The sequence below is a fragment of the Microcebus murinus genome, chromosome 1 (assembly GCF_040939455.1).
Source record: "Microcebus murinus isolate Inina chromosome 1, M.murinus_Inina_mat1.0, whole genome shotgun sequence".
Classification (NCBI taxonomy): domain Eukaryota; kingdom Metazoa; phylum Chordata; class Mammalia; order Primates; family Cheirogaleidae; genus Microcebus; species Microcebus murinus.
In genome coordinates this window covers 83,178,033-83,188,877 of record NC_134104.1, presented here as the reverse complement: position 1 = coordinate 83,188,877, position 10,845 = coordinate 83,178,033, and the positions used below count along the sequence as shown (strand labels likewise).

The 10,845-nt window shown below is 39.8% G+C and overlaps 1 protein-coding gene across 3 annotated transcripts in view; it reads left to right on the top strand.

Annotated features, from left to right (window-relative positions):
• Positions 1 to 8,529: 8,529 nt before the first annotated feature.
• MFN1 (mitofusin 1) overlaps positions 8,530 to 10,845 on the top strand; it is a 39,669-nt gene continuing 37,353 nt past the window's right edge. Inside the window, exons 1-2 of one of the 3 annotated variants that reach the window (XM_012737011.3) lie at positions 8,530 to 8,656; positions 9,738 to 9,856. In XM_012737011.3, coding sequence (XP_012592465.1) covers positions 9,745 to 9,856 — 112 coding nt within the window. In that variant the 5' untranslated portion in view covers positions 8,530 to 8,656; positions 9,738 to 9,744. Of the gene's footprint in view, positions 8,783 to 8,862; positions 8,958 to 9,737; positions 9,857 to 10,845 lie in introns of those variants that run through there. The other 2 variants (XM_012737013.3, XM_012737012.3) reach the window with 2 other exon arrangements.

The following is a 10,845-nucleotide window of genomic DNA, read 5'->3' as shown; positions in this document are numbered from 1 at the left end:
AGAAAATATGATAAAAAATTGAAATATATAAAATGATAATAAAATCCCAATGGAGAAGCAAATTTGGTTAGGCTTACTCTACAATTATATGGCAGCACACCTATAAATTAAAAATGAAATTTTGGGATATAAATTCCTTGGCCAGTAACTTTTAACCTCAATGTTGATGACTAAAGATAGAGTATCACAAGAAAAGTTTTATTCATGGCACTGAATTTATGGGTTTACGTATATCCCTTGTATTAATTTGGCTTTCCATAAATTAATGTTTTAAAACAATATGCAATTAGAGAAATCACTCAGAAGCCAAAAAATAAAAGAAAAAAATAAAAGTAGAAAATAATTTAAAATAAAAAATAACACGCAAATCTAAGGGATGTGTACATTTATGGTGTGAAATATAAATTCACAAGTTAGCTGGGCACGGTGGCATATGTCTGTAGTCCCAGCTACTTGCTCAGGAGGCTGAGGCAGGAGGATCACTTGAGCCCATGAGTTTGAGGTTGCAGTAAGCTATGATGATGCTACTGCACTATAGTGGTAGAGCAAAACCTTGTCTCAAAATATGTGTGTGTATGAAAATTCATAAAGCTACAAGTTTTCACATGAAATTTGTGTGTTAATATGAAGTTACATGTTCAATTTACAACTTTAAAAATAAGATTTTAAGAGCCTATCAGTTGTTTGGAATCACTTCATACTAGTCATTTGAAAAATAATTTTCTGGATAAAGATTTTGCATATTAAAGCATCAATCACCACAACTTCTTTATTAAGCTCATCCTCCTTAGTAATTTTGGTGTTAAACTGGTAACCACCTGAACCCAAAATATTAATAAGTAATAAGTTCATGAAAAGGAATTTCTTCATTCTAAAAATAATTTTCTCACATTGCTAAATAAGAATATTGTATTATCTACTAATCTTATTCCCATACTATAAGAGGGGTGATTAAGCCGGGCGCGGTGGCTCACGCCTGTAATCCTAGCTCTCTGGGAGGCTGAGGCGGGCGGATTGCTCGAGGTCAGGAGTTCGAAACCAGCCTGAGCAAGAGCGAGACCCTGTCTCTACTATAAATAGAAAGAAATTAATTGGCCAACTGATATATATATAAAAAAAAAAAAAAATTAGCCGGGCATGGTGGCGCATGCCTGTAGTCCCAGCTACCCGGGAGGCTGAGGCAGAAGGATCACTTGAGCCCAGGAGTGTGAGGTTGCTGTGAGCTAGGCTGACGCCACGGCACTCACTCTAGCCTGGACAACAAAGCGAGACTCTGTCTCAAAAAAAAAAAAAAAAAAAAAAAAAGAGGGGTGATTAAGAGAGTTTTTAAAAGTTTGTTGTTTGTTTTTAAATAGGTATATGAATCTGACCTGAATGATCTTTTTTTTCCCTAGCTAGAAATACTGAACGGAATGAATTATGTTCTGAAAAATATAATAATGAATAGTACATTTCTTTTTAATGAAAACACAAAGTTTTCTACTTGTTAATATCTTGTCCAGAGAAGGTCCACTACTGAAAATATTGCAGTTGAAATAATTGATACTATTGCCTTTACTCTTCAGAGTAAAGCCAAGATCAGACTTTGGAATCCAGCTAGGCATGGTGGCACACCTGCAATCCTGGCACTTTGGGAGGCTGAGGCAGGAGAATTGTTTGAAGCCAAGAGTTCAAGACCAGCCTGGGCAACATAGCCAGACCCTGTCTCTACAAAAAATTAAAAGAAAAAATAAAAGAAATTGGAATAATTAAATGTAATTTCTGATGGGTAACTTTTTTTTCTTTTTAAGGCCATCTACCATGCTGTTCTGAATTTTGGCTGGCTAAAATTTGAGAATACGGAATTCCCACTCTTCCTGTTTAACCTGTTCATTTTATTCCCAGGTTAACTCTATAGAACAGCATTATTCATCTTTTTCTGAAATATATTCTTCAAAATATATTCTATGGCTGATTTTCCATCATCTTTATAATTCTTCACCTTATTTGGGTTTTTGGGTAGTCTCAAAAGATTAAAGTTTTTCCAACTAACAAGGTGAGTTGCAATGAGCTAAATGTTTGTGTTCTCCCACCAAATTCATATATGGAAATCCGAACCCCCAATGTGATGGTATTAGGAGGTGCGTCCTTTGGCAGGTGATTAGATCATGAAGGTGGGGCCCTCATGAAAAGGATTAGTGACCTTATGAAAGGGACCCCAGAGAGAGAGCTCTCACTCATTTTCCATGTGAGAATACGATGGGTAGCCAGCAGTCTGCAACCTGGAAGAAGGCCCTCACCAGAACCTGACTATGCTGACACCTTCATCTCAGATTTCCAGCCTTCAGAACTTGGAGAAATAAATTTGTTCTTTTTTTTTTTTTTTTTGAGACAGAGTCTCACTTTGTTGTCCAGGCTAGAGTGAGCGCCATGGCATCAGCCTAGCTCACAGCAACCTCAAACTCATGGGCTTAAGCAATCCTCCTGCCTCAGCCTCCTGAGTAGCTGGGACTACAGGCATGTGCCACCATGCCCGGCTAATTTTTTCTATATATATTAGTTGGCCAATTAATTTCTTTCTATTTATAGTAGAGACGGGGTCTCGCTCTTGCTCAGGCTGGTTTCGAACTCCTGACCTCGAGCAATCTGCCCACCTCAGCCTCCCAGAGTGCTAGGATTACAGGCGTGAGCCACCGCGCCTGGCCTAAATTTCTGTTCTTTATAAGCTACCCAGTCTAAGGCATTTTGTTATAGCAGCTCAAACTGACTAAGACAGGGTAGATTTGTTTTCTTTGATTCTTCTTTCCCTCTACGCTAAAATAAGTTACTTCCTTCATGTCATATATCACATTGCTTGCTTGTATACACTAAATATATGTACCTGTCTGGCTGTGCTGGATTTGTAAAATTTGAATGTGTCTATTTTGGATTTTAAGCAGAACATTAATAAATTTCTTCTTTATGGTCACAAAGTTATGGTTAAGTTCCTTATGGCATTGGCCCAATATCAGTGAGCAACTAAAATGCTAAAGTAGAAGAAATTAACCTAGAATGACAGAATGCTGGCTCTAAGAAAGATCTCAGAGATCTAATCAAGACTCATAAAGTGACATCATATAAAAATAATTGTTTATGGTACATAGTTTTATTTTTATTGTTTAGAGATGGGGTCTTGCTCTGTCACCCAGCCAAGTGCAGTGACACCATCATAGCTCTTTGTAACCTCAAAATCCTGGATTCAAGCAATCCTGCCTCAGCTTCCCTAATAGGTAGGACTACTGGCACACTCCACCATGCCTGGCTAATTTTTTAATTTTTTTCTAGAGATGGGATATTGCTGTGTTGCCCAGCCTGGTCTTGAACTCATGGCCTCAAGTGATCCTCCAGCCTCAGCCTCCCTAGTATCTGAGACTATAGGTGCGAACTACCATGTCTGGCTAATTTTTTCTGTTTTCAGTAGAGACTGGGTCTCCCTCTTGCTCAGGATGGTCTTGAGCTCCGTGATCTTCCCGCCTTGGCCTCCCAGAGTTCTAGGATTACAGGAGTCAGCCACTGCACCCAGCCATATAAATGATTTATAATCCCTGTTCGCTAACTACAAATTGTGTGACTATGACCATGAACAATGAATATTCTGTTACTAAATTAAAAAAAAAATTATCCATGGACTCTGCAACTCCTTAAAAACTTCCATTTCACTACTCTTCAATTAAACAAACAGCTATTAGAATAGCTACTATCAAGCCAAGTGCTCAGTGGTGCAAATATAAATAAATTGTCATTTTTGACCTCAAAGAAATTTACCATATAATGCAGGAAAGTGTCACGTTTCTGAACTCCAGTTAAATATCAAATTGAGTGACTTTTATTATTTGATTTATGTATAATATAATGCTACCATAAATATTCTTAAGAGTTTTTTTATATACTTGTGATTACTTCCAAAAAAATTCAGAATGGCTAAAGTTTATACTCCCACGAGCAAAATCATGTTTTGTACAATTAATATAATAGAACTTTTTGATTTTATGCAAATATATTGAGTATTGACAATGGAAAGAAAAATAATTTTCTATAAATCTGACAAGTATAAGGAAGTACATTATTGTTTACGTTTACATAATCTGATTATTAGCAAGGTTGTATATGCTTATTGGTCATTTAGGTTTTTCATTTTGTGAACTGCTTTTCCATATCCTTTACCCACTTTTCTATTGGGTTTTCTGGTGAATTTTCAGAAGTTCTTTATACATTTTAATCATTGATCTTTGTTGGCTATATACACTGCAAAAAATAGATTATCAGTATGTCACCTGCTACTGATGTCTTTTGTTCATCAGAAATCTTAAGTTTAATGTAGATAGATCCATCACATTTTCCCTTTATAAGCTGTGCTTTCTGTTTACAAAATTCTCTCCAATCCAATGTTACAAAATTATTTAATTTTCTAGTTTTACTATTCATGTTTAGGTCTTATACCGATCTGAATTTGTGTGTAAGTGTGATTCAAATTTTATATTTGTTCAATTCAAGTAAGCCAAATTCCCCAGTGCTATTAGTTAAATAATTCATCTTCCCCCAAGGAGTCATGATACCAATTTATATCATATATCAACTCCTCATGGGCATAATTAGCATATTAGTTTGTGTCTGTACTCAATTACATTCCATTGTTTGTCCAACAGTATCACATATAATACTTTAATAGTAACAGTATGCTTTAAATATTAGGTCCTTGCAATATGTCTTAATATCAGGTAGTGTGAATTCATTCTCTCTGCTCTTTTTGAGAACTGTTTTAGTTATTCATGGAGTTTTTCTTCTTCCATGTAAACTTAGAATTAGTTCTGATTCCATTAGAAGTCTTGTTGATATTTTAACAGATTTGCATTAAAATTAGAGATCATTTTAGAGAGAATTAAAATAATTATTGTGTTATAATAAATCTTTCATTTTGTAAATATTGTATATTTCTCCACTTAGGTCTCTTTTAAAAGCTCTCAATTACTTCGTTTTCTATAAAGGTTGTATACAGTTTTGTTAGGTCAATTCTTAGATTCTTTACAGTTTTGGTTACTTTGACATGCTATCTTATTTTCTAATTGGTTATTACTGGTACACTAGAAGGCTTCTGATTTAAATATCCAGAATGCTTTTTTTTTTTTTTTTGAGACAGAGTCTCACTTTGTTGCCCAGGCTAGAGTGAGCTCCCTGGCATCAGCCTAGCTCACAGCAACCTCAAACTCCTGGGCTCAAGCAATCCTGCTGCCTCAGCCTCCTGAGTAGCTGGGACTACAGGCATGTGCCACCATGCCAGGCTAATTTTTTCTATATATGTTAGTTGGGCAATTAATTTATTTCTATTTATAGTAGAGATGGGGTCTTGCTCTTGCTCAGGCTGGTTTCAACAAACTCCTGACCTCGAGCAATCCTCCCACCTCGGCCCCCCAGAGTGCTAGGATTACAGGTGTGAGCCCCACGCCTGGCTGCTTTTTTTTTTTTTTTTGGAGACAGAGTCTTGTTCTGTTGCCCATGCTCAAGTGTTGTGGCATCAGCCTAGCTGAAACTTCTGGGCTCAAGCAATCCTCCTGCCTCAGCCTCTCGAGTAACTGGGACTACAGGCATGCACCACCATGCCCAGCTAATTTTTTCTATATATTTTTAGTTGTCCAACTAATTTCTTTCTATTTAAAAATAGAAAAAAATTAATAAAATTAATAAAGTAGAGACGGGGTCTTGCTCTTGTTCTCAAACTCCTGACCTGGACCCATCCTCCCACCTCGGCCTCCCAGAGTGCTAGGATTACAGGTGTGAACCACCATGTCCAGCCTATCTTTGTTTAATTTTTAATGTAAATAATCATAATCTATAAATGACATATATCTCCTTTCTTCTAGTCTGTGAGTCCTTAATAGCTCTATTTTCTTTTTTTAATTTTTAAATAAAAAACTATTTTCTATGTTGCTTTTTCAAATCACAGGAAGCAATCTATTTTCCTTTTATCACATAATTTTCAGTACTTTCATTACTGTAACAAGCAGAAATGAAAGTAGTAGGCATTCCTTTTTTGTTCCTAGTCTTAGATGTCAGACTCCTAAAATTTTCCACTTGCTTTGTGTCTTCCTTCATTTTTTATGTTCTTGGACAGATTTAGTAGAGATATGTAGATAAGTTCTTCCTAATAACCAAATTTTAGTTTTTGTTAACATTTCTATTGGTTTTAGTCTTTTATTTTCATTCTTTTTCCTACTTTCTTTGTGCATACTCCTCCTGGGTTTTGCTGATGAGTCTGTTCCATAAAAAGAAAAACTATGGGCCAGGCGGGGTGGCTCACACCTATAATCCTAGCACTCTGAGAGGCCAAGGTGGAGGATTGCTCAAGGTCATTAGTTTGAAACCAGCCTGATCAACAGTAAGACCTGTCTCTACTAAAAATAGAAAGAAATTAATTGGCCAACTAAAAATATATAGAAAAAATTAGCTGGGCATGGTGGTGCATGCCTGTAGTCCCAGCTACTTGGGAGGCTGAGGCAGGAGGATCTTCTGAGCCCAGGAGTTTGAGGTTGCTGTGAGCTAGGCTGACACCACCACACTCTAGCCTGGGCGACAGAATGAGACTCAAGAAAGAGAGAGAGAGAGAAAGAGAAAGAGAGAGAGAAAGAAAGAGAGAAAGAGAGAAAAAGAGAGAGAGAAAGAAAAAGAGAGAAAGAGAAAGAAAGAGAGAAAGAAAGAAAAGAAGAGAGAAAGAGAGAAAGAAGGAAAGAAAGAAGAAAGAAGAAAGAAAGAAAGAAAGAAAGAAAGAAAGAAGAAAGAAAGAAAGGAAAGAGAAAGAAAGGAAGAAAGGAAGAAGAAAGGAAAGAAAGAAAGAAAGAGAGAGAGAGAGAGAGAGAGAAAGAAAGAAAGAAAGAAAGAAAGAAAGAAAGAAAGAAAGAAAGAAAGAAAGAAAGAAAGAAAGAAAGAAAGAAAGAAAGAAGAAAGAAAGAGAGAGGCCGGGCGTGGTGGCTCACGCCTGTAATCCTAGCTCTCCGGGAGGCCGAGGCGGGCGGATTGCTCGAGGTCAGGAGTTCAAAACCAGCCTGAGCAAGAGCAAGACCCCGTCTCTACTATAAATGGAAAGAAATTAATTGGCCAACTAAAAATATATATACAAAAAATTAGCCGGGCATGGTGGCACATGCCTGTAGTCCCAGCTACTCGGGAGGCTGAGGCAGGAGGATCGCTTGAGCCTAGGAGTTTGAGGTTGCTGTGAGCTAGGCTGACGCCACGGCACTCACTCTAGCCTGGGCAACAAAGTGAGACTCTGTCTCAAAAAAAAGAAAAGAAAAGAAAAAAGAGAAGAGAAGAGAAGAGAAAGAAAAAGAAAGAATGAGAAAGAAAGAAAGATTCCCTAGCAGATACGGTTAGCATAATATTTGTGTGTTTGTGTTTATGGTGTGGGGAGAAGAGAAAAGAGATAAACATTGTAAACTTAAGCCAAATCATTCCAGTTTATTTTGCAGTTACGCCTAGGAGTTTAGTATGTCACTACTAATAAAAGCCATCTTTTCTCAAATGTTTCTACTTCCAGCCCATGGACCAGGCTCTTTAATAAGCATTGTGTGGAATTTCTCTACAGTCCAGTACCCACAGATCAATCAGGGTGACCTTTTAAAATGTAAATCAGATCATAATATTCTCTGGGCCCAAAACTTTGCAAAAGCCTGCCACTGCATTTAAAATTCAAACTTCTGATCTCGGCCTATATGATTCTAACCTGCCTACTGTTAGGTTTAAAGAATTCACCCTGCCCAAACTTCCATCCCAACCTCCTATAGAACCCACCCTTTCCCTTCCTAGGGGTGTAATAGGCACCTAGCCTTTGCCAGGCCCCTAGGGAGATACAGGATTGAAATGCAAAAGAGGAACTTACTTTCCTTTTCCCTCCAGATAAGGACTAAATTTATCCTTCTCAGTTGTTCCCCAGGGATACAAAAGAATGGAATGCAAGAGGGGAACTTACTTTCCTTTTCCCTCCCGGCTATATGAAAAGTATTTACTTCTCCCAGAAAAACCCTCTACAAAACCCCAGGCTCCCTCCTTATCTCTCGTGGAGGCCCTCCACCCAGATGCTCAAAATAAACAGCATTTTGCCAAACCGGAGGCTTCGCGTGTGTGTATGTGTGTCTGTCAGCCGGGCCCTAACGCCTACCTCTCTAAATTTATTTCCTCCATTCTCTTTTTCTCTCCCTACACCCGAGCCACCCTGTTTTTTTTTTTTTTTTTTTTTCATCACCTCTTGTCGCACAGCACCAGTCCCACCTCACCATACTTCCAGTTCTCCCTCCTTATGGAAGCCATTGGAAGCTAGCTAATGCCTAACCTGAGCAGAGCTTTGGAAACTTTGAAGGGAGAAAGGAGTGGGAGAAGCTGAAGGGTGGAACAGAAAAACCGCTCTTCTGGTAGCAGTCCCTGCCCACAACAAGCCTCGCCTTTTGCCCTTAAGGAAAATGGCGCCTGGCATAGATGCGCTTCCGGCCACGGAACCAAACAAAATAGGGGAGACAGGAGACCGGAAGTGGCCGCCTTTTGCCACGCCTCCCCCTTCCTCTCTACTTCTAACCTCTCTCGGGAGGATGAGGCAGTCCGGGAGCGGTGGCCGAGCTGCGGTTGTTGGTTGACAAGTCAGAGCCGAGACAGTGTGAGTGTCCTCTGCCTTGAGCGCCAGCTCGTTCGGGGTGACCTTCGAGCGGCTACGGACAGGGGGCGGACAGCCGTGCGCGGAGCGCTCTGTGACGAGGCGCCGCCGCCGCCCTTTGGAGAAGGAGTGAGTGAACTAGGCGAGCGGGGCCGGCCGCCGGGCCAAGCCCGCGGAGCCCACGAGGCCAAGCTCGGGGGTGGGGAGGTCCGGCCCGGGCCGGCGCACGCGGGGCAGTGGTGAGTTCAGGCCCCGAACCGGGCGGGCGGGGCTCCGGCGGCCGAGTGGAAGGCCTGTCCCCAAGGTAGGTGTTCACACCAGCTGACTCGGGTCATTGCCCTCACCCTGCTTTCCCCACGCAGCTCCTTCGCGCGGTCACTTCTTGACTCTCTGGAAGGATCTGCCTTCTTTATGGCCACCGTGGTCCGTTCCACTACATGCCAGGATTAGACTGGGTGTGATTGCCTTTGGTGTCTTTTTCATGAGAAGCCGCCAGGGAAAATTTTTTTTCTTAAACTCATGTTCCTTCTAGTTTGGGGTACTTTTGGCTGGAAGCGTCAGTGCTCCCTTTAAGCCTTGCCTCTTCATTTGTTGGAATGAAAACTACTTGTTTCTAAACGTCAGTACTGTACTGTGGCCTTGAAATTTTATTTTCTCACTCTGTGGGCGCCTCCACCCACCTAGAGCTCCAGGTTGAGAAACTTAATAACTTAGTTATTGTTTGTGACTTGGCTTCGTTTCATTAACCCAGTTCCCTGGTGTACTTAAGAGTCACATGCAGTCACAACTTAGCCACAATTAGTTTCATCTTCACCAAAGGGAAATGAAGTAGAAATTGCAACCAAGATTTTTAGCTAATAGATTTCACTTATTTTAGTGAAATGTCACTCAAAAGTAGAATTATCTGACTAAAACACTTTTTCTCAAAAAGCAATTACCTAAAAATATTTTGGCATAAACTGCCAAAATTGTTTTATTTATTCCAGTGGGATGTTAGTGAATGATACTGGAAAGTGTCATGAATTTGTACAATTGTATCATCCAGTTTAATTTGTGCTTTTCTAACTTTATTTTCTCCCTGTAGTAGCATAATGTCAGCAACTGCTTCTCCACTGAAGCACTTTGTGCTCGCTAAAAAGGCAATTACTGCAATCTTTGACCAGTTACTGGAGTTTGTTACTGAAGGATCACATTTTATTGAAGGTTAGTTCCTCTTAAGTTCTTAAAATGATTATTGTTGAAAATATATAGAAGTGCCTTATTTTTTCAACTCCAGTTATTGAACACATACCTAAGGCATTGTGCTATATGAGGAATAATATAAGGAATAAAACCCATTTCTGCCCCCCACAAAGAGGAAGATTAAATGGCATTAATAATAACTAGACACTTTCTGTATTAATAACTCTCATATCACCAGTGGGCAGGTTTTAATCATGCTCATTTTAAAGAAACCAAGGCACAGAAAAGTTAAGCAGCTTGTCCAAGATCACATAGCTAGTACATACCCAGATGAAAATTCAGGCAGTTCACATTTAGCCATTATACCCAATTTCAGACCTACTTTATCTCAAATGAGGCTGGGTTGTAGTGGAAAAGGGCCAAAAAGTTTTCTTTTTGTAACTTTCCAAACAGGTAGTGAGCAATGTTCTATTAGGGAATACATCTTTGGAGATAACTATTTTTTTATTTTTTATTTTTTTTTTTGAGACAGAGTCTCGCTTTGTTGCCCAGGCTAGAGTGAGTGCTGTGGCGTCAGCCTAGCTCACAGCAACCTCAAACTCATGGGCTCAAGCAATCCTGCTGCCTCAGCCTCCGGAGTAGCTGAAACTACAGGCATGCGCCACCATGCCCGGCTAGTTTTTTCTATATATATTAGTTGGCTAATTGATTTCTTTCTATTTATGGTAGAGACGGGGTCTCACTCATGCTCAGGCTGGTTTCAAACTCCTGACCTGGTTTCAAACTCCTGACCTCGAGCAATCCACCCTCCTCAGCCTCCCAGAGTGCTAGGATTATAGGCGTGAGCCACCTCGCCCAGCCTGGAGATAACCTCCCAGAGTGCTAGGATTATAGGCGTGAGCCACCCTGCCCAGCCTGAAGATAACTATCTTAAGATTATGTGTCCCTCAAATATAAGATGAAAAGAGAGAGATTATGTAAACTTCTCCAGTGACAGTGGGGAAACCTTT